Genomic DNA, 21,806 nt, shown 5'->3' on the forward strand with positions numbered 1-21,806 from the left:
CGGGGCCTGGCCGGGCGCGCGCGGGCGCCGCTCTATAAATACTGGGCCGCACCACCGCCGTCTCGTCCGCTCCGCGCCGCCCCACCGAGCTTCTGTGGAAGGTCGCCGTTGGCTTTGCGCATTTCGCAGTCGTCGCCTCGCTGCTGCCCTTTCCTTTCAGCGCCACTGCTCACTCACCGCCACCGTCAGCAAAATGAACGGGCAGCTCAACGGCTTCCACGAGGCGTTCATCGAGGAGGGCACTTTCCTCTTCACCTCAGAGTCTGTGGGGGAAGGCCACCCAGGTAAGGTAACGGGGCCTGGAGCTAAGCGAAGGGCGGGACGCCGGGCAGGGACCCGGCCGGCCGGCCGATAGCGGGTGTCCGCGCTGCTTGGCCTCTCGGGCAGGACGGTGGGAAGAGCGGCCGCTAAGCAGCTTCCGCGTGGCGCCGCCGGTGCCGAGCGCGTGGCCGCCGCTCCCCTCCCCCTCCCATCCGGCCGCGCGCCTCGGCATGCGGAAGATTCCAGAAAATGAGAAGGGTGGGGGCGGCGGAGCGTGTGTCGTGCCCGGGGAGGGCACGGTTTCCTCTTCTCCGCCCTGCCACCCGAAAGCCCTCGAATGGACGACCCGCCCCGCGTGCTCGCGGCCGGCCCTCGGGAGCGCGCGCCCCGCATTGCAGCCGTAACCACGTGGTTGCCGCGTGTGGCATTTGGGCTCGGGGAGTCCCCGGGCCTCCGAGCGCTGGGTTTGAGGGGCCACTACCTCGGGACGTCTGTGTCCATTATGTGCCTCTTGGCTTCGGTCGTAAACGGCACCGAAGAGGACGGACATACGCCCAGGCCGAATACGGCCTTGTCTTCAAGGTGACAGCCTTCAACTAAATATAGCGCGCGTTGGTGGAGGCATCCCTTATTTGGGCCCTGGGTGAAAAGGCTGAGAAGCATGAATTAAGTGTACGCTGCCACGTGCCTTGGGTTTCCTTTTAAAGTATTCGGTATTTAACGTCAAGCAAGGTTTTGCTTAACATTTCCGTCTGTTTGCTTTGTCCACTCATCCGCCATTATGGAGATCATTCTACACGTGAACGAATGGGGCTTTTTCCAGGAACCTTCAGTCTCGACCTGAAAACGTCACCTAATAAAGATCATTATTTTGCCAATTACATTGCTTTTCTTTTTTCCTAGAATGACTACAGTAATATAGCTTGATGGCTTAAGAGTCTGTTTCTATCTATCTAGTCTATTGTGCCTGATGAAATCCCGCAAGCAATCTAATGGTGGTAGTAGTAGGAGAGGACAAACCCAAGATCTGACGAGTGTAGGATTGCTGAAGGTCAGGTGTTTTGGATTTTTGTTTGGTGGTTCGATTGTTTTTTTGCCGCCAGTGTGAGAGTAGAACACTTGTGACCCACCTTTTCAAAAATTGGTCTTTTTTGAATCCAGGGTTCTCAACAGCTTTATTCCAGTTCAAACCGCTGCTGAGAATTTGCATTTCCACCCCAGATAGACTGAATCAGAATGTACATTTTAACAAGATCCCCAGGTGATTCTTAATTTATAATAAATTTTGAGAACCATTGCGGTAGTGGTTCTCAGAGTTAGTCTCTAACCAGCAGCATTAGCGTTGCCTGGGAACTTGTTAGGAGCCCTGTTGGCCCTGTGGTTAAAGTGATCAACTAAACCAAAAGGTTGACAGTTCAAAACCACCAGCTGCTCTGCAGGTGACAGATGTGGCAGTCTGCTTCCACAGAGATTCGCAGCTTGGGAGACGCAGTGGGGTTGCTGTGATTCAGAATCCACTGGATGACAGTTGGTTGGGGGGGAGGGGCTTGTTGGAAAAGCAAATCACCAGCAGGGGTTTGGAGTCCTTTTTTATATTCCCGACTACTTTAACAAAAACAATTCTGTTGTATTCCTTTTGTTCATACAGGGTTCGTTTAACTGTTAATTGACCTTAATTCTCCTGTTGCCCTAACTGGTATTCCTTAAGATCAGGGAGAAAGGCAGAAGTTAAAAGACTTCTGTAGCTAAGCTGTTGTTAACATGACAAGGAAAGTAGCAGTTGGTCCTGTGATTTGTCAGAATTACAATTAATATTTTAAAATTTGGGGGTAAAATGTATTTGGTAAAAATACTGTGAAGCTAAACGTTTCCTCTCATGCTTAAGTTTTCATGGATTTGAAGATACCGATGCTTTGTTTCTACTTTTGCCTGATTAGTATCTCGATTATGTGGCTGCTCATTTAACAGTGAAAATTGTTTTGCCTGGGAACATAAATTTTCAAAATAATCTAAAATACTCTTAGGGATGAGAACAAAGTACTTATAAGTAGGGTTTAAGGTACATATGTCATAAAGGGTTAAAATGTATTAAACATGGTGAGTGTCGTGGCTTACCTGAATTGATGGGCTTGTGCAAGTAAATTGAGACTGTGGTGTCAAGTTTTTAAGTAATGTGCAGCAACATATCCAGCACTTTCAGGCAGATGGCTTCCGGTATGAAAAAAAAATGTGCTTTAAGTAGATAGACAAGAGTTAAGTTTGATATCTTCAAAAATATTTACATCTGTAGTAAAGAAAGAGGGGCATGAAGGACTTAGGATAATAGTACAATAAAGAAGTTGAGCCTGGATTTTTTTTTTCCTAGATAAGATCTGTGACCAAATCAGTGATGCTGTCCTTGATGCCCACCTTCAGCAGGACCCTGATGCCAAAGTGGCTTGCGGTAAGTTTAGAACACTTGCTTACTTAACTGATGAAAAAGCAGTATGAAGATTACTTCCGTTGAAGTGCAAATCCCTTTTTCATTAGAAACGGTTGCTAAAACTGGAATGATCCTTCTTGCTGGAGAAATTACATCCAGAGCTGCTGTTGACTACCAGAAAGTAGTTCGTGAAACCATTAAACACATTGGCTATGATGATTCTTCCAAAGGTAACTTTTAATGAGCTGGGTTTTCTAAGGTCTTCATTTTTCTCCAGTTAAGGTCTTCATTTTTCTCCAGTTAAAGCCTAGTGAGGGTTAAATAATGTTTCTGCTAATCTTTAATTCAAGTTACAGGGTTTCAGACTACTTTACTCATTTGCTTCTATGTAAGATTTAGGAATACTTGGTTTCTTTAGCAGTATTTGAAATTCCGAATTATTGTTGTAAAAGAAGGTATTGAAAACGGATTTCCTTAAATGAAGCATTTTTTTGCTTAAAGGGTTTGACTACAAGACTTGTAATGTTCTGGTAGCCTTGGAGCAACAGTCACCAGATATTGCCCAAGGTGTTCATCTTGACCGGAATGAGGAGGACATTGGTGCAGGAGACCAGGTATCTTGAAGGGTGTTTGCAGATCTTATAACACTGAATTCTGAAGCTTGGATTGATCACATTGGTGACTTCCTTTTTTAGGGCTTGATGTTTGGTTATGCCACTGATGAAACTGAAGAATGTATGCCTTTAACCATTGTCTTAGCACACAAGCTCAATGCCAAACTTGCTGAACTGCGCCGCAATGGCACTTTGCCTTGGTTACGCCCAGATTCTAAAACTCAAGTAAGTGATGATGCGTGAGTTCCATGAAGAATTATCGTAAAGCTAGATGAAGTCTCAGATAGGCACAAAAAACCAGTAAAGTTATGTTTAACTATCACAGATTAACTGGGGGAAAAAATAGCACATCAGGTAGGAACTGAGTACAAAGCTATTGGCTTGGTACAAGTGTTCTTATAACCTTTGTTATCTTCAAGGTGACTGTGCAGTATATGCAGGATCGAGGTGCTGTGCTTCCCATCAGAGTCCATACAATTGTTATATCTGTTCAGCATGATGAAGAAGTTTGTCTTGATGAGATGAGGGATGCTCTAAAGGAGAAAGTCATCAAAGCAGTTGTACCTGCGAAGTACCTTGATGAGGACACAATCTACCACCTACAGCCAAGTGGCAGATTTGTTATTGGTGGGCCTCAGGTAAGGCCTTATAATGGCATCAATTTGTGGTGTTCTTTTGGATCTTCTGTGATTGTTGCTTGCAAAGTTTTGGCTATCAGTACCTTTTTTTCTAGGCCCCCTGAAGCCTCCACGTGAATCTTGAGGATGCTTGCTGAGTGATACACAATAGGCGTTCAGTAACCTGATCTAGAACCATTAATTGGAAAGAATTTGGCGTAAAGTGACTTAAATCCTGTAATTTCAGGGTGATGCTGGTTTGACTGGCCGGAAGATCATTGTGGACACTTACGGTGGTTGGGGAGCTCACGGAGGAGGGGCCTTTTCAGGAAAGGATTATACCAAGGTGGACCGTTCAGCTGCTTATGCTGCTCGTTGGGTGGCAAAATCCCTTGTTAAAGGAGGTCTGTGCAGAAGGGTTCTTGTTCAGGTATGTGCTCTTCTTATGTAACTGGAGTGATTTTAAAGTCACGTAAGGGGGTGGGGGTGTTGTATACCAGTGTATAACACAAGTGTGTGGGTCTTTAGATGACTGACTCTTATGACATTTGAATTCTTTTAGGTCTCTTATGCTATTGGAGTTTCTCACCCATTGTCTATCTCCATTTTCCATTATGGCACCTCTCAGAAGAGTGAGAGAGAGCTATTAGAGATTGTGAAGAAGAATTTTGACCTCCGCCCTGGGGTCATTGTCAGGTAAAGATGGTAAAGTCTATTGCTAGTGAAGAACACAGGGTCTGGGTGTGTACATATACTACTAAAATCTAGGAGGTGAAAGTGTGAAGGATAAACTCCTCGCTGGGAAACATATTTTATCACAATTCCTAGAAGCGTAATGTTTTAAGCTTAAACTGCCTTAAGTAAAGGCTTAACTTATTTAAAAAATCTGAGATTTTAACGCTCCATGGTTTAGGCTAACCAGCTTAGAATATCCTTCACATTTAGTAGTGGGTTTTGTGCTACCTACGGATGTTTACTTAGAAGAAATTGGCACGGCTAAATGGCATGTTCTAAGCTATTAAAAAGAAAATAAACATGGTAGGGTGGGGGCTGTGGGACATTGGTAAGTATTCCATGATCTCAGATGAGCTTTTGACACTTGGAATTCTTCAGGATAATGACAAGTTTTCTATTTGTTGAGCCAGTGATGGAAAAACAAGAACTATAGTTAACTAATAAGGACTGTGCAAGGAGTTTGGACACCAGGGAAGTAACGGACACTTATGCCACAAACTTTTTTCCTAGCATACCCCAGAGAACTGAACTCATTTGCCAGAGCTCTTGAAAATGAGTCTTGCTGATTGTTTTGCTTTATTTTAAATGAATACTACATATTAAGTTACGGACTTGTATATTCCAGGGATCTGGATCTGAAGAAGCCAATTTATCAGAGGACTGCAGCCTATGGCCACTTTGGTAGGGACAGCTTCCCATGGGAAGTTCCCAAAAAGCTTAAATATTGAAAAGTGTTAGCCTTTTTTCCCCAGACTTGTTGGCGTAGGCTACAGAGAAGCCTTCAAGCTCTGAGGGAAAGGGCCCTTCTTCCTAAATTTTCCTGTCCTCTTTCAGCTCCTGATCAGTTGCAGTCACTCTAGTCAATGACATGAATTTTAGTTTTTGTGGGGGACTGTAAGTTGGGCTTGCTATTCTGTCCCTGGTGTTTTGTTCACCATTATAATGAATTTAGTGAGCATAGGTGATCCATGTAACTGCCTAGAAACAGACAACACTGTAGTAAATAATGCTTTGAAATTGAGCCTTTGTGCCCTACCACCCAACCCCCTAAAATCCTAATTGCATTGACTTTCCCACCAAACGCTGAAAATGTCCTTGTAATGTGCACGTAAAGTACTCGTAGTTCCATTATAGCTTCTGTCTGGCAATGCCATAGCCCTGTCAGCATGAATTTGTAATGTCTTGAGCTCTATTATGAATGTGAAGCCTTCCCTTATCCTCCCTTTAACTTGATTCCTTTCTAATGACGTAGTTCTTTGTCAGGAGTATTCTCTATCCAATCAGTCTTGCATGTAACGCAAGTTCCATTTGGAGCTCTAGCCTGACATCATAAAAAAAAAAAAAAGGGCAGTTACCATTAAACCATCTCCCTGGTGCTTATGCTCTTTAACAGCCACCTCTTCAACAGCACCAAATCCAAACCTCTCCACTGTCAGCTGTCTTTTGGAGGACGTACGTAATAAGGTTTTTATTTAGTAAACCAATCCTATGCATGGTTTCAGCACTAGCCAAACCTCACCAACTCTTAGCTCTAGAAAAACAGGCACTTGGCACCCTTGTGATGTCATACAGAGAAGTCACAGGGGTGGTACCTAAGGGTCTGTAGGTTGCACACTTTGGTACCAGATAACTTTTTTTTTTCTTTATAAGAAAGACTGAGTACTCCACACTGCACAATAACTCCTCCCAGGGTTTTAACTTTGTTTTATTTTCAAAACCAGGTCCAATGAGCTTTCTGAACAGCTGGTGTAGCTACAGAGAAACCAGCTTCCTTCAGAGAGCAGTGCTTTTGGCGGGGAGGAGAAAATCCCTTCATACTTGAACATTTTCTAATTGCTTATTTATTGTATTCTGGGGTATGGCGTAAGTACAGAGAAGCCATCACCTCAGATGGCAGCTTTTAAAAGTTTTTTTTTTTTTTTTTTTTTTCCTTTTTTTTTTCCTCAACACCATGATTCCTTTAACATGTTTCCAGCATTCCCAGGTAGGCCAAGGTGTCCTACAGAAAAACCTTGGGTTAGACCTACAGGGGGTCTGGCTGGTGTTAACAGAAGGGAGGGCAGAGCTGGTGCGGCTGGCCATGGAGAAAGCTGACTTGGCTGGTGTGGTACAGAGAAGCCAGCTTGTTTACATGCTTATTCCATGACTGCTTGCCCTAAGCAGAAAGTGCCTTTCAGGATCTATTTTTGGAGGTTTATTACGTATGTCTGGTTCTCAATTCCAACAGTTTAATGAAGATCTAAATAAAATGCTAGGTTCTACCTTAACTGTGTCCATTATTTTTTTTTTTTTAAGATTTGCCCTTGTCTAACATTGTTTTCAGGTTGATGGACTGGCTAAAATTCAGGTGTCTTCCTATTGCAGCAATGTCTTATACCCTAAGTCTGGAGTGAGTGGTAGTGTTACATAGCCTTGGAAATTTAGAACTTAAACCAAGCTAGTTTTAATGTTGGAAGGGGTATAGTAGAAATAAGGTTTTCAGTCAGGTTGTAGTTCAGGTCACTTGTGGGTGAGGTATTACAGTTTTAGAAGTTCTCTAATACAGGGATAGGTTTTTGGGCACAATAATAAAATTTTTTTTAAGTGACAAAATCACAGTGAAAAGCCTTGAGGTTCCAAAGGTTTACTCTAAAGTTCACTCTGGCAGTTTGTGGAAGAGGTCCATCTACCACACTGGGTAGGCCTAGACAGAAACCACTTGATGAGAGTTTCCACCAGCATTTTATGCATCTACTTCCGGTTTGGAAACCCTGGTGACGTAGTGGTTAAGTGCTATGGCTGCTAACCAAAAGGTTGGCAGTTTGAATCCACCGCCAGGTGCTCTTTGGAAACTATGGGGCAGTTCTACTCTGTCCTAAAGAGTTGCTATGAGTCAGAATTGACTCGACGGAAGTGGGTGGGTGACTTTTGGTTTGCTGTTGGGGAAGTGCCACTCCAGGCATCAGTGACACTCCCAGTTTCAGAAACTAGACCCTCAACTTGACATGTCATTGAAGTAAAGTTTCAGAGCTTGGCATTTTCAAAAAGCTTTTTAGATACCCGATTAGTGGCTGTCTAAAGGCAAGTAGCTACGTTGGCCCAATATGAGGAAGGAATTTAAGGTAGGTGAGTAGGTGTGGGAGAAGCAAAGCAAAGGAGTGGAGGCATGAAACAGCAGGTGTTAAGGATGATCACAGCTGAGAAGGCATGAAGTGTGAGTATCCGGTTGAACAAACATTGTGTCTCACCTAGGGAGTGACAGAAGATTCAGGTACTAGAGGTAAGATGAGATGCCTTCCGGCTAAAAGAACGTTGACAGCGCATCCCTAGAAGAGCTGCAGTTGTGGAGTCTTGAGTCTTCTGCAGTCTGAATACCACTAGTTTTTAAGTGACCACCTTACTGTTTTCCCCAATGTAAAGAGTCCCACCTCCCTAAAAGTGAAAAACAGCTACTTTGTGGTCCAAGTAAGTCTAACGGGACTCTGGCGGGGAACGAGATGGCTGACCTCACCGGTAAAGAGCATAGTGCTAAAGTGACTAGGGCATCCTGTGCCACTGCAGTTCTTAGCCCATCCCCTACCTTATGATTAGAACTTTACATCAGGCTGCCCTTGATCCTCTTCATTTGGGTTTCTTTGTTTTTCCAGGCTCAGCCTGCACAGCTTACATGGTGGCCCTGTCCTATTCCCAACGAGATTCAGATGTGAAAATTAAACCAAACCCAGTGCTGTCAAGTTGATCGCTACTCATAGTGACCCTATGGGACAGAGTAGAACGGCCCCATAGGGTTCCAAAGGAGCAGCTGGTGGATTTGAACTGCCAACCTTTTGCCCAGCAGCCCAGCTGTTAACCACTGTGCCACCAGGGCTTCATATGCAAGAGGTAGTGGGGATTAATAGGTTTCAAGAGAAATTGAGGAAAAGGCAAGAGTCCAAGGCTGATGACTGGAGAAACCTAGGGCTCACCAACGCAATCTAAGTATTACTGGAAACCACTGAGTGGACATAATTATTTCACTGTGAAAAGGCAGCTGCTTAGGGAAGAACTCTGGGACCACTGTTCATGGGGTTGGGGGGCGAAGTTGGCATCAGAGGAGAAGATCCCTAGAATTTATCAAATCCTGTGAATTCTTTACCGAAGCACTGTCCTCATGTTACTGCCAGTCTCTGCCGTGAAATCTTAAGCTCCAGGAGCAAAAACCAAACCCATTGCCAAAATGAGTCAATTCCAACTCATAATGACCCTAAAGGACAGACCAGAACTGCCCCATAGAGTTTCAAGGCTATAATCTTTATGGAAGTAGACTGCCACATCTAGCAGGGACCCTCTTATTTTTTGTTACTCTGCATTTCTGCTTCCTAGCCCAGTGCCACACCTTTGGTAAGTTTTCACTGACTGAAGAGCTTCCTGAATGATCCCTCCACACCACATCTACAGTGACTGCCAACACCCCCTAGTCCCTCACGTGGTTGGTTCTTGCTTTATGTCAACTGCTCACTAAAGACTAGAATAATGCCTAATACTATGTTTTTAGAGAAATACTACCAATCTAATTTTCCTTATGTAACTTTGGTGATGCACTGCTGACCACAGGTATGTGTGATTTAACGACCACTGGGGCAACGTCTAACCCATACACATCAGTGGCCCCACAAGTTAATCCGGATCCAGAGAACAGGATGCAGTGGAAATACTTTGCTAAGTAGGGAGATCGGATCTGTCTCACTAGCTCTCTGGTCCCTCATCAGCCCTAGCCCTGGGTTGGAGGGGGTCCCCGACAACCATCAGTATAGTTGCCTGTCCCATCATGCTCCCAATACTTGCCTCAGGCAGAAACTCAGGATGCTGCTGCAACCCCCTAGGGGAATGCCCACTGAGGCAGCTGTCCCACTCCAACCGGGGTAGGTGGGCCTGGAAGAGTTTAAAGCCCGTTAGGGGAGAGTGGAAAGGCAGGCAGGGTGGAAGGAAGGGAAAAGCAGCAGCAGCAGCATGATGGAGCCCACATGTACCCCAGCGCTTGGTCAGTTCCCAAGTGTGGCCCTGGAGAGCGGGTGGCGACCACACAGGACCTGCGGTGGTGGAGCCACAGTTTGTGAAGTCCCTTGGCATGGTGGCAGCTCAGGTCCCAGGCCTGACCAGTGACCATCCTGCAGGCCTTGCTACTATGGTATTGGCACAAGATCCAAATCACAGAACGTATAGAGGATGTTAAACGACGCATACCTGTATTCTCACAGCTCGTAAAAAACTTATTGGCTGTGTAGATAACAGAAACAAGGAACGAGATCGTAGTAAAGATAAAATTACTCTGTATATTTAGAACCTGATCACCATTCTAATGATACTAGTAACTGAGAAGACAAGTTTTAAACTGCATTATTTCAGAACTTATCACTGATTCTGGAAATTACAAGAGGCAGGGCACAGGAACTGAAGTCAAACAGACGAGTTCAAACTATCAATCCACCCTACTAGCTGAATGTCTTGGGGCAAACTATTACCTCAAAACCTGAGTTCCTCCAACTGTGAGATGGGGCTAATGGCTCTTAAGGATGACATGTGACGATGTTGGTGCAGTGCTTCACACGGTGCCTAGCACAAAACCTACAGCGACCCTATAGGACAGAGTAGAACTGCCCCATAGAGTTTTCAGTGAGTGCCTGGTGGATCTGAACTGCCGTGGCACTTAACCACTACACCACCAGGGTGCTGGAGAGTAGTTAGCTGCTATTGTCATGTTGATACATCAAATTTCTTTCCACCACAGGCCAGTCATTTTAAATCTCTTACCCTTTATCCTATAAGGACATTTTGACCTTGTTTCTAACCTCCTCCTGGCCCCTCAACCTTGGATTGATAAATCTTGTCCTTTACTTCCTTGGCTCCTCTAAGTTATCATCTCTGAATTAAAAAGAGCTGTGGACAAGAAAAAAAAATGTAAATAATACTGAGATAATTTTCCCATATAAACGTCTACTGCGTAAATAATGGTCCTTTGGCTGCCCCTGTACCTACAAGCCAAGAACTGCCCCCACTCAGAGCTCTGAATGAACAGGGTCAGAATTTGACTCAGGAAGATTAGGATTTGAAGAATCCACGTCTGAATGACTCAATTCTCCAGCTGGCTCAAAGGGCCGCAAGTTTGCGTAAGTCACCTCTTGGGCCAGCTGCTCCAGGGAAGGGCGGCCTAGGGCCAGATTTCGCAGCGAGATACAGGTCATCAAGAAACTGAAAAAGAGGAAAAAGGCCACTCAGTTCAAATGCCTGTTTCAACATAGGAATTCCTGTACCCGGGCACATGAGCATCTCCCCAGAGTGACCCTCCACCCCTTTGTAGAGGCTAGTGGAGGATTCTGGGGTGGGGTAGGAATGACCTGTAAGGATACTGGTGTTAACCTAAGGCACAACAAGACAGCAGGCCATCAGACACAGGCCGTTAATTCTTTCATTAAATCAAGGAGAGGAGAATGGGGAGGGGAAAGTGAGAGATGTCTAGTGCTAAGCTGTCCTTTCCTGGGGGAGAGGCCCTAGTGTGCCCCTCACAAAGAAAACTTACCTAGCTTGCAAACATTGGGTGACAATGACGAGCACCTGGGAGTGAAGCTTACCTACGGCGGAAGAGGTACAGCTTTCGCAGCAGGAAGCGGTAGAATCGCTCGTGGGAAGGGGTATTTCGCCGGCGTTTGATCTCCTGGAGCCTTTTCTGGCGTCTAAGAAAGGTCTGAACCAGAGGTGTTGGCTCTGGGCCCCCTTTAACATCTCCCTCCAGTAGAGGCTGTAGCTCTGGAGGTAGAGGCCCTGTTTCTGAGCAGAAGACGGCAAAAAGGGGAATCACTGAAAAAGGAATGGCTCTCTCCCTTAGAACTCAACTCCCCTTCCACCAACTTCAAGTTCATTCACCAGGGGCTAGATCTTCACAACACCAACTTCTCGTAACCAAAGGCTGTCTCCACCTGAATTCTCACATACTCACCGCTCCCATTCTCCACCTTTTCCTTCAGTTCTTGCAGATGTGCCAGGTCTTGCTCCAGTGTGACCTCTGTGGTGTTGACGTAGATGTACATGTAGCAGGAAGGACTGAGGGACGTTGTGTACACCTTGTGGTACTCACCAGGTGGCAACTGATCAGGGTGGAGAAACCGATCTATTTCATTCTCTGACCTTTCCCAAGCTAGCCTGTGGGCTCCCCACTCTACTCTTCCCCGTATCTTTCTTCTCATGGTGTTTTCAAGGCTAAAGCACCTGACCTCTAAGAAGCCCTCGGGGCCCTTGCTTTTTGAGCCCACGCTGTATTACTGCTGAATCGGTAATAAATGACCACTGCTCACCTAAACTTCCCGCCCTCCTTTTGGCTCAAGGTGTGAAAGGTGTTTCCCGCTGACCTTTCTGCCATTCTTAATCCCAGCAAAATACCTGCATTTTTTCTCCCTCCCGAAGCGTCTGGTTCTTCTGTTCTGCCACCAGCTCCACGGTCACCTCCCCCTGCAGAAGCTGGATGCTGGTGTTGCCCAGATCTTCACTCACAAAATTCTCCAGGTGCAGCCCTGCCAGGGGCAATAGTGTTCACCATCCCACCTCAGTGTAGAGGGAACTCACTCCCAAAACCAGAACAGACATTACACCTACCCTACCACCCTCCTCAGGGTCCCCCCACCACATGCAACATCCCTGGCCAAGGAAGCCAGGACGAAAGATAGCAAAGCCTCTCACTGCCCTCCATACCAGGGAAGTCTGCAATGAAGACCACCTCAGTGTGGTTGTCCAGGCTGCTCTTGATCTCCTGAAACTTGGCTCTCCAGGGAGACAGATCCATCAAGAGCGGCTGCACCCAGGGCGTGCGCCGGAAGGGGGACCATGCGGCCTGCACGATGTCCACCCGAGGGTCAAAAATCCTGAGAAAAGAAAACTACATTCTAAGAAGGCCATAGTTACCCACACACCAGGACTTCCAGCTTTGTTCCTTTCATCACTGTTTCCAGGCAGAGACAGCCGGGTTTCCAGATAGAAGAAATCGCTTTATGTCAGCACATTATTGCCAGTCCAGGGCAGAAAGAGAGAGGGAGGGAAAGAGACTTTGGAGCACTGGGAAGAACCAGGGTTAGTGGCTACCTAGAAGGCATCTGTTACCGTTTCTAAAAGAACAAGGCAGTTAACTTTTCTCCTGGGTGATGGTGCCCCCTGCTGGAAACAATCAGCTATGCCCACAACCAAATCAACAAGGACATGCACCAGAAGGACAGCCTCTCAAGCAGGACAACACTGGAGAACACGTGCCGTTCTCCCCCTTCTCTGCTCCCATTGCCCACCTCTGCTGGAAGCGGTCATTGATGGAGACCCAAATATCAAAGTAGATCTGGGGCTCAGTGACATTGTACTTGGGAAGCAGGCGGCTCAGGCAAGTGGCATACTGCTTCAGCATGTCTGCGTGGTCCTTCCATCGCCGGCTCTGTGTGAACACCTGCCCCAAACCCGCACATTAGTCCCACCTTATCGTTATCAACCTCCCGGTCAAGCCATTCACTGCCAGTGGTGCACAGATCCCTTGCTTGCTGCCCACTTTGGTCAGAAGAAAATGCAGCTTGCCTTTGGGAATGAACGTTTCATTGCTGGGATAGTGGTACTTGCCCTTCCTAAGGCTTTTTTGTAAATTGTAGTAAAATATACATACCATACAATTTGGCACTTTAACCATTTTTAAGTGTACAATTCAGTAGCGTTGATGACATTCACAATGTTGTGCAACCTTTACCACTATTCTAAAACTTTTCATCACCTCAAGCAGAAACCCTGTACTTATTGAGCAGTAACTCCCATTCTCCCCTACTCCCAGCCCCTAAAAAAATAAAAAAAAACCTGTTGCTGTCGAGTCAATTCCGACTCACAGCAACCCTAAAGGACAGAGTATAGCTGCCCCATAGGGTTTCCAAAGAGTGCTTGGTGGATTCTAACCGCCAACCTTTTGGTTAGCAGCCACAGCTCTTAACCACTACACCACCAGGGTTCCCAGCCCCTGGTAACCTCTAACCTACTGTCTCCATGTATTTACCTGTTCTAGATACTTCATTTAAGTGAAATCATACGTTTGTCCTTTTCTGACCGACTTACCTCATTCAGCTCAATGTTTTCAAGGTTCATCCATGTTGCAGCATGTATCAGAATCTCATTCCTTTTTATGGCTGAATAGTATTCCACTGTGGGTATAGGGTTGCTATGAGCCGGAATCGACTTGAAGGCAATGGGTTTTTTGATTTTTGGTATGGGAGCCCTAGTGGTGCAGTGGTTAAGAGTTCTGCTATTAACCAAAAGGTCAGGAGTTCGAATCCACCAGCCATTCCTTGGAAACCCTATGGGGTAGTTCCACTGTGACCCATAGGGTCGCTACGAGTCAGAATTGACTTGACAGCAAAGGGTTGGGTTTGGCTTGGTATGGATATACACTTTTTGTGCATCCACGCATCTGGTGATTTTCACTTGGGTTGTTTCCACCTTTCGCCTGTTGAGGATAATGCTATTACCTTTCCTAAATCTTAAAGGGAGAATATCAATTCGAGAAAGTGAGTGACGTTGCCCTATCTTAACCCACACAAAAGAAAGTTCATCCTGGCTGTGAGACAGAGCAGAACAGAACTAAATTTGTTTTACTCTGTGGTTCGTGTAGGACCAAACCAGACCCACAGCTCAAGGGGGCTCTGAGAACAGCACATTGTCAGCGTCAGACGTCTCACCCCAGGGTTAAGGTAGCCCAACTCGCCGGTGCGGCCATCACGGTAGGTGATCTTCACATGCTGGTGAGAGCGGGAGTGCACCATCATGTCCCAGGAATAGCCGTAAAGCCCATTAGTCCAGTTGTTATAGCCCTGGGAAGGCAGGGCAGGGGGAATCAGCTCAGACAACAAGGATTCTCACACTAACTCCATCCTCTACCAACACAGGGCTACAAAACCAGCTCCATTCTCTCCCTGCGTAGTTACCCCCGCCACATAGCAAGCCCAGCCTCCGCCGCACAGCCCCAGCCCACACATACCTGGGTGAGGAAATGGGAATAGGGCAGGAAGAGCTGCTCCAGGAGGTACAGGAGGGTGAAGGCAGCTCCGAGGTGGTGGCGCAGGCCTGGCTTCTGACTACCCTTGGCCCGGCCCCTCTTATACACACAGGAGGCGCTGGGCTGAGGGGCAGCCTGGAGGGGCAGCAGTTCTCGCAGCCTTTTGGGACAGTGGGATACCAGCTTCCGCGGCCACTCAGGGGAGCAGAAGAGAGGGCTGCTGGCCAGCATGACGTAAGAGAACATACCTAGGAAAGTGGAGAGAAAACAAGCACTTCAGGAGTCCAGGTGGACGGAACAAGGGTAACTCCTTCAGCCCCCTTCCTTTGGGAAGCCTCTGCCAGGTGTTCCACTTACAATGAAAGTTCTGAACTGTAAGATCCTTGTACTTCCCAGAGATTCCTTACACAACATACTGTATAGTCCAGAAGCCTCAATCCTCTCATCCCAATTTAGTCATATCTCAAAGTGACTGCATTTGGCTCCAGTCAGCTCCTGCGCCAGCACATCTCCCACACCCAAATAATGCCTCTGGCTAGGCTCTTGCTACAGACCTGTGGTTCCTGCTTCCCACCTGATCTCAGGTACGGACCTATGCTGAAGAGCTGGGAATTCATGCAGTGGAAGTAGGACACGAAGAGAAGGCCAATGGGTCTCGAGGCATCAAAGAAGAGCATGAAGCCGGCTGAGAGGTCCAGCAGCAGCCCACACCAGTGCACCACCAGTAGGCTGGTCATCTCCTCGGACAACACTAGTCTGCAGACGCCAGGGACAAAGGTTAGGCACCAGCCCACCAGAGAACTCAGCATTCGCAGCACACTCACAGCACAGTGTACCTCTGCTACCCTGGCCTTGCCAAAGGATCCACCCCAGTGGGCAGGTAGAAAAACTCCTAAGGTATCTAATTCACCTACAGTACTTTTCAAACCCCATTCATTTTCACATACTAGGTGTCAAATTTTTCCAGCATGCCCCATGCAGTAATCAAGGGCAGATCTTTGAGGACAAAATGTGACTGAGAAGTGCGTGTGTCGCAGGGGGTAGGTTCCTCATGGAGACCATGAATGAAGACACACTTTACAAGGTGACTGCCTGGCGAACATAATATGAAGGAACTGGGAAATATCAGGAAAAAGAACAATGTAGAACAAGATGGGGAAGGGAGTGGACAGACAGGAGAGGTAAGCCTCTGCTGTGGGAAGAGCTGTCAACGACGGTTCTGTCAGAGCAGAGCACCGACTCTGCCATTTTCTCAGCTCATCAGCTGAGGAACCCTGATGAGGGGCTATGTCCAAGGACAGAGACACCACCCGAGGCAACTGCTGGGGGCCCTGACTCATTCACCAAGTCACCTAGTGTGGCTCTTTCCTTTTTTACTTTCCTGCCAGTATCACAGGTCACCCAGCAGCAGCTAGGACTCTGCCTTCTGCTGAATATGGAGGTGAGGAGCGGACAGAGGAAAGAACGTGGCGAATTCAGACAAAGTAGCACAGCAGCCATTCCTGCAGACCACAGGGAAACAAGTCACCTGGTCTGTTCCCGTGCCTCAGTGAGCCTCTGCCCTAACTGACACTCACTTGAAGGGACTGAAGAGCCAGTGCCGGGATAGGGAGTCCATGGAATAGCCTTCAACCCAGTCTGCATCCAGCTTTTTCACGCCCGCAATGAAGTACACAATGAAGATCTGCAAACACAAAATGCCACACAAATGTTCAAACAAACAAAAAAGAACCTCGTGTTCTACAGGCAGTCAAGAGTAAAGCGGGTTCTGACCTCTGTCCAGGGCCCAAGGAAGAGGAGATCCGTTCCTTTGTTCATTCATCTCAGATACACACCCATCCAACAACCATGCACTGACATCCTGCCAATGCCAGGCCCGGTATGGCACCAGAGCAAAAGCTAAGAACTACAAATGGGGTCCTTTCTCTCACAAGAGCTCTAATTTTAGCAGGGACAGAGCTGCAGCCTTTCCATGACAAGGTGAGAGAACTCAGAGATTAGGTCACTGGGAAAAATGGGAAAGCCTAGCTTTCCAACAAAACAGCAAAGAGAAGATCAGGGACGCAGAGAAGAGTGCTGTCTGGCAACACGACGGCCATGCTGACGTGATGGGTCTCAAGAAGCACCACCCTCTTCACACGGCGCTGTACCTGGCCACGCAGCACTGCATAGTTCCAAAGGGGCACCTGGGCATTCCTCTTCCGGGCACTCAGCAGACCATCCACAGACCTACACCAAGGGAAGAAAGGAGCTTCTCAGTCTAGTCGCACTTCTATACTTCCTTTGAAATGTGGTAATCCTATCTATCCCTGGAACATTCAAACCCTCCCTGGTTCTCTGAGCTATTCTGAGGCTCTTTAGAATTATATGAGCAAATCGTAACAGTGATTACTATACATTGTAAGAGAAACAATACCAGTAAGTTTTAACAAGAAGTTCAAAGTTTAGCGTTAGCTTGCAAATGAGTTTGTCCTAATGAATCAAATCCGGAAAAAGACTACAATGTTAGAAGATGAGTGAAGAAAGAACAAATTTAAGGGAGTGTTTGAAAAGCTAAAGATGTGTATAAATATACATAGGGTACGTTATTTAAAAAAAAAATTTTTTTTCAAAGCACTCAACAGCAGAAAATGACATTTCATAGACCTGCATGCCAGGATCCGGTACCAGAGGACACCTGCTAACAACTTATCCTGGGAAAGAACTGATAAACCCAGGCTATGGAGACCAGGTATACTCTGGGGAAGCCAAAGCAAAGCAGGTTTTCTAGAAGACAATGAGCAAGCAGAGCAGTCGGCCAAGGGGGCGGCTCACACTTGTGGTCAAGTACTAGGCTTTGCATCAAGGAGACCTGGGTTCTCACTTCTGCCTCTTACCTGCTGTGTCACCTTAGGCAAATCCTTTACTTCTCTGAGCCTTAGTTTACCTATAACATGGGAACAGCACTGTGGACCTCACTGAGTTGTACTGAGGAAAAACTGTAAAGTGTTTAGTACAGTGCCTGGCACATAGAAAGCCCTCAGTGAATGATAGGTATTTTTTCCCAATTGTGAAAATCACAAAAATGGAACTTTTCAGAGATATTCTGTCAAACTGCCTCTTAATCCTCTGTGATCAGAGCTGGCCATTCTGAATGAGTTTCAAAGTTCACAAAAGAGGTATTCGTATGGACATATTAATGAGCAGGAGCCCTGGTGACGAAGTGTTAAGCTAACTGAAAGGTACGCGGTTGGAATCCACCAGCCACTTTGGGAGAGAAGGATGTGGCCGTTTGTAAAGATCACAGCCTTGGAAACCCTAGGGGGCAGTTCTACTCTGACCTACAGTGTCACTATGAGTCAGAATCAACTCAATGGCAATGGCCTTGGTTTTTTTTGGGAGAGGTATTAATGAGCAAAACTTAATTAAGACATAACTCTCCAGCAAATTCAATGTTTGAGATTTTTTTCCTGCGCCATCTTACTGACACCTCATATTTGCTGTTCATTTGTTTTTTTATCTCAGACATTTTTACTGTGCCCTTTCCAGCCATTCCTTCCCCTGCCTCGCATCTGCTTTTCATTTATCAGTGGGCAGAATCTTAAAGATCATCTGACCTGCCACCCTGCCTCCACATCCCTTCATCACCTCCCCTTGGAGATGGTCATCTAAGCCAGAGACACAGGGTTACCTCCTCCCGGGGCAGCAGCTCTGGTGGGCCCCTCCCTCTCTTGTCATCTCTGCCTCTCAGCAACTTCTATTCTTGGTTCTAACTCTACCCTTCTGGGCTCACAGGGAAAGTCAGCTCCCTCTGCCACATGCCCACCCTTGAAGTATCTGAAAACAGCTATATCTGGCTTCAGTCTTCTCTTCCTCTCTCTAAGAGGGTGACAGGAAGTGGATAGATCAAGATACCTGGGGAGATATGGAAAGAGTAAAGGGGTGGGAATGAAGCCATTTTGCTTTTTGTCATTCCAAGTGTCTCAACCTGGCTGTCCCCTTTTCCCTCCCAAATCCAGCCAAATTAAAGTGTGACCTTGTAACCATGGTTGAAGATATGCTTGCTGGACAAACACAAGGGCCTCACTGGGTCCCTATCTCTGGTAACCATCCTGACCCAGCCGACCCTCCATTCTGTGTCCCCAGACTCATCATACCAGTAACGGTTGGCATCCATGAATGTCAGCTGAAAAGCCAACAGGCCATACAGATAGGAGTGGTTGTTCCACGACGTCTTGTCCAGGAGAAACACATACCAGTACGGCAGCAGGAACAACATACAGCTTAGCCGATAACACAGGCCCAGCATCATGCCCAGTGCCCCTGGGGTTTGTGGGAGACAGAATTAAGAGGTCAAGGGGTCACCACAGGCCCAGCTCCCCCGGAACATGCTGTGGGTGGAATTAAGAAAAGTCACCAGGCATTTATTATCAGCTAATACTAAATGAAAATTAAATGTTATTTTAGAAAGAAGAGTTATGGGGTCACAGCTCAAACAACACACAGCACTGTGAGACACAGCAGATGAAGAGAAAGAAATAGTCTGACACCTTGGTCATTCACCAGCATGCTTTGTATTTCTGTGTTTAGGCAAATCAGTCAGGATTCCCTTCTCTCCCACAGTTCCCCTCACCCAGAAACATGATGGTGTAGACCAGATACATCCAGTCAAGTGGCAGCGGGCGCAGGGCATCCAGCAAGGGGAAGCGGCACACCTCCAGCCCATCCAGGTATCTGTGGTCCAGAGAGCTGAGCCCTCGCTCCTGGGGAATGTCCAGCACCATCAACAGCCCTAAGGAGGCAGTAGGGGGGTAGGCCGTTAGGCCTCAGCTAAGGAAGCAGTGAGGTACAGTAGAGTGCACCCAACAACAGGGTCAGACTTATTTCTAACCCTGGCTCTGCCATTTGTTCATTCATTCAACAGTAATTCCTGAGTGCCTACCCTGCACTAGGCATTACACCAGCAGTGTGACCTTGGATAGCCACTGCACACACTGAGCCGATGCCCCGTTTGTGAAAGAGGGTCATGATACTTCATAGGGATTCAGTGAGGACTAAATGAGAGAAACGTACAAAATGCGGTAAAAACTGTTAGGGTTTCAACAGTTACATTTATAAAGGTCTGTTCTACTGGGCTACAGAAAGTGCTCTTGGGTGCCTCTCAATCTTTTTTGCTTCCTGGCATGTCAGCAAACAGTACTATTTGGACAACACACTGGGGTAAACACAAAAGGCTACTTAGGTCAAGGAGCCACCTCCGGATTTCCAAACAGTGGTTGGTGGGTTCGAACTGCTGACCTTTTGCTTAGCAGCCAAACGCTTAACCAGCCTAGGAAACCCTATGGGGCAGTTCTACTCTGTCCTACAGGGTCCTTATGTATTGGAATCAACTCAACGGTAATAGGTAATTCTTTGTTGAGAGAGGTTATCTTTTGCACTATGGGATGTTTAGCACTGCCCCTACACAGATGCCAGGAGCTCCCTCCTCAAGTCGTGACTACCGAAAAAAAAAAAAAAAAGCCAAATGTCCCCTAGAAGCAAAATTGCACCCAGGTGAAAACCACTGCGGTAAAGTGACTAATCTGTCAGCACATCTGTAACCTGTTGAAAGCACACATAATGTGGCCTATGAGTTAGGAAGCTCCGGATTAGAGTCAGTCACAGCCAAAATGTCTGTCTCTGTGGCCCTGCCCAGTTTCTCTAAAGTGCTTACCATAGTCACTGGGCAACGTCATGCCACAGGCAAAATGGGTCCCTGTTCTTCGGCTTCTATATTTCCTATAGCCTCAGATCAGAGCATTTCTGCCCTCAAACCCTAACAGGAGTAGAAAAAGCTGGGTTTGATCCTAAATTCCACAGGACATAATGTATTCTGTCAGTATCTTCAGCTTTGAGGAAAAGGGAGGTGAATCCACTAAAAAACCAAAAAAAAAGACCCATTACCATGGAGTCAATTCCAACGCACAGCAACCCTATAGGACAGAGGAGAACTGCCACATAGGGTTTCCAAGGCTGTAATGACAAGGAACAACTGTCAATCTCCCACCCCAAGTGAACTAGCCCCTCCCAGAAACTGGACTCACCAAAGAGAAAACGGAAGACCGCCAGGTTTGCAGGATCCGTTGGTCTATTCAGCAGGGTCACCAGCCTTCGCCAGCTGGACAAATCTGTCCACTCAAACCCCAAGAGTTTTCCCATTCGGCTGCCCTGTCTAGGCTCCGAGGTTTGTCGCGCCTTGTCTTTCTGTACTTTATCTGAAACCAACGAAAGGGAAAGATGTTTGCATGTGTGAGTGTGTTTGTAGGGAGGGTGCTTCAAATCACAAAAATCACGGCCCCACCAGCCCCAGGGCTTTTGCCCACCTGGGTTCTCCCACTGACCACAGACTATCAGAAGAAACCCTGCAGTGTGGTCCCTCCCCCAGGACCCCTCAGCACTCCCGAACCCCTCTCGGACTACAGTCCTCCAACCTCAAAGCTCCCCTGAATGTCATCATCACACGGAAATAGCGGACAGCAACCTCGCTGTGCAAGTCCCCTCCCAACCAAGGCCACCTTCACTGGGTCCCACCAGGCAGTCCTTCCGTCCTCGCCCCTCTCTCTACGGCAAGGGCAGAGTTCTGAGCCTACCTGAGTCACGCACGGACCGCGTGGACCTGGCGGACGCTGCCATGGCGCCGCGGGAACAGGTCGCCGCAGCAGCAGGGTCTGTGCAGGAGGCACCGCGAGGGGCGGCTCCTACGGGCCCCGCCCCCACGACACATCGGCCAGCGCGCGGCCGGCCGGAAAGCGCCGCACTGTCGTGAAGGGCCCCGGCCGCGGCGCCCGACTCTCTGCTTGGCGGCAGGGGGCGCAGCGGGGAGTTGTGGGGCGGTACGGCGCGGAGGGGTGGGCCGGCCTCGATTTACCCAGTGACGGAGGTGGGGAGGACGCTTCCAGAGCCGGCTCTTACCCAGCGCCCCGCGCATCTCATCCTTGGGGCTTCAGAGGCGTCTCCCTTTCGCCCCTAGGAGGACCCCAGGCTCCTCCGACTCCGTTGGGTCCTTCCCTGTCCTCATTAGGCTTCCCCAGGTTGTAGTGACCCAGGGATGCCCCCTGATGTGAGGGATCGGGCGCAGGTATCAGATTCTAACCCAGAGATGTTGACCGCCGTGTTGA

General features: G+C 47.5%; 2 protein-coding genes across 2 annotated transcripts; one reads left to right on the plus strand and one right to left on the minus strand.

Annotated features, from left to right (window-relative positions):
* The first annotated feature begins 51 nt into the window (after window positions 1–51).
* On the plus strand, window positions 52–19,446 carry MAT2A (methionine adenosyltransferase 2A). Its single transcript, XM_003420429.4, has 9 exons — window positions 52–284; window positions 2,627–2,704; window positions 2,791–2,913; window positions 3,185–3,297; window positions 3,379–3,522; window positions 3,717–3,935; window positions 4,162–4,344; window positions 4,477–4,610; window positions 5,275–19,446. The coding sequence occupies exons 1-9, from the start codon at window positions 194–196 to the stop codon at window positions 5,375–5,377; spliced, it is 1,188 nt and encodes a 395-aa protein (XP_003420477.1). The 5' UTR covers window positions 52–193; the 3' UTR covers window positions 5,378–19,446.
* Window positions 6,926–21,398, minus strand: GGCX (gamma-glutamyl carboxylase). The gene is made up of 15 exons (XM_010599948.3): window positions 21,279–21,398; window positions 20,733–20,903; window positions 19,283–19,441; window positions 18,807–18,972; window positions 16,821–16,899; window positions 16,248–16,354; window positions 15,263–15,426; window positions 14,653–14,918; window positions 14,354–14,485; window positions 12,935–13,086; window positions 12,351–12,520; window positions 12,042–12,172; window positions 11,602–11,749; window positions 11,237–11,432; window positions 6,926–10,856 (listed from the first exon to the last, which is right to left on the minus strand). Exons 1-15 carry the CDS (start codon window positions 21,319–21,321, stop codon window positions 10,664–10,666), a joined length of 2,277 nt encoding a protein of 758 aa, XP_010598250.2. The 5' UTR covers window positions 21,322–21,398; the 3' UTR covers window positions 6,926–10,663.
* Window positions 21,399–21,806: the final 408 nt, after the last annotated feature.

Source organism: Loxodonta africana, chromosome 15, assembly GCF_030014295.1.
Source record: "Loxodonta africana isolate mLoxAfr1 chromosome 15, mLoxAfr1.hap2, whole genome shotgun sequence".
NCBI classification, from domain to species: Eukaryota; Metazoa; Chordata; class Mammalia; order Proboscidea; family Elephantidae; genus Loxodonta; species Loxodonta africana.

What these genes read in the sequence shown, in the direction of transcription:
- GGCX (XM_010599948.3), bottom strand. Translation starts at nt 21,321, where the DNA reads ATGGCAGCGTCCGCCAGGTCCACGCGGTCCGTGCGTGACTCAG. An exon ending in CTACACCATCATGTTTCTGG is followed by an intron (nt 18,973 to 19,282) that starts GTGAGGGGAACT and finishes CACAAACCCCAG; the next exon opens with GGGCACTGGGCATGATGCTG. An exon ending in TGGCTCTTCAGTCCCTTCAA is followed by an intron (nt 15,427 to 16,247) that starts GTGAGTGTCAGT and finishes TGGCGTCTGCAG; the next exon opens with ACTAGTGTTGTCCGAGGAGA.
- MAT2A (XM_003420429.4), top strand. Translation starts at nt 194, where the DNA reads ATGAACGGGCAGCTCAACGGCTTCCACGAGGCGTTCATCGAGGAGGGC. An exon ending in ACATTGGTGCAGGAGACCAG is followed by an intron (nt 3,298 to 3,378) that starts GTATCTTGAAGG and finishes TTCCTTTTTTAG; the next exon opens with GGCTTGATGTTTGGTTATGC. An exon ending in GCAGAAGGGTTCTTGTTCAG is followed by an intron (nt 4,345 to 4,476) that starts GTATGTGCTCTT and finishes GAATTCTTTTAG; the next exon opens with GTCTCTTATGCTATTGGAGT.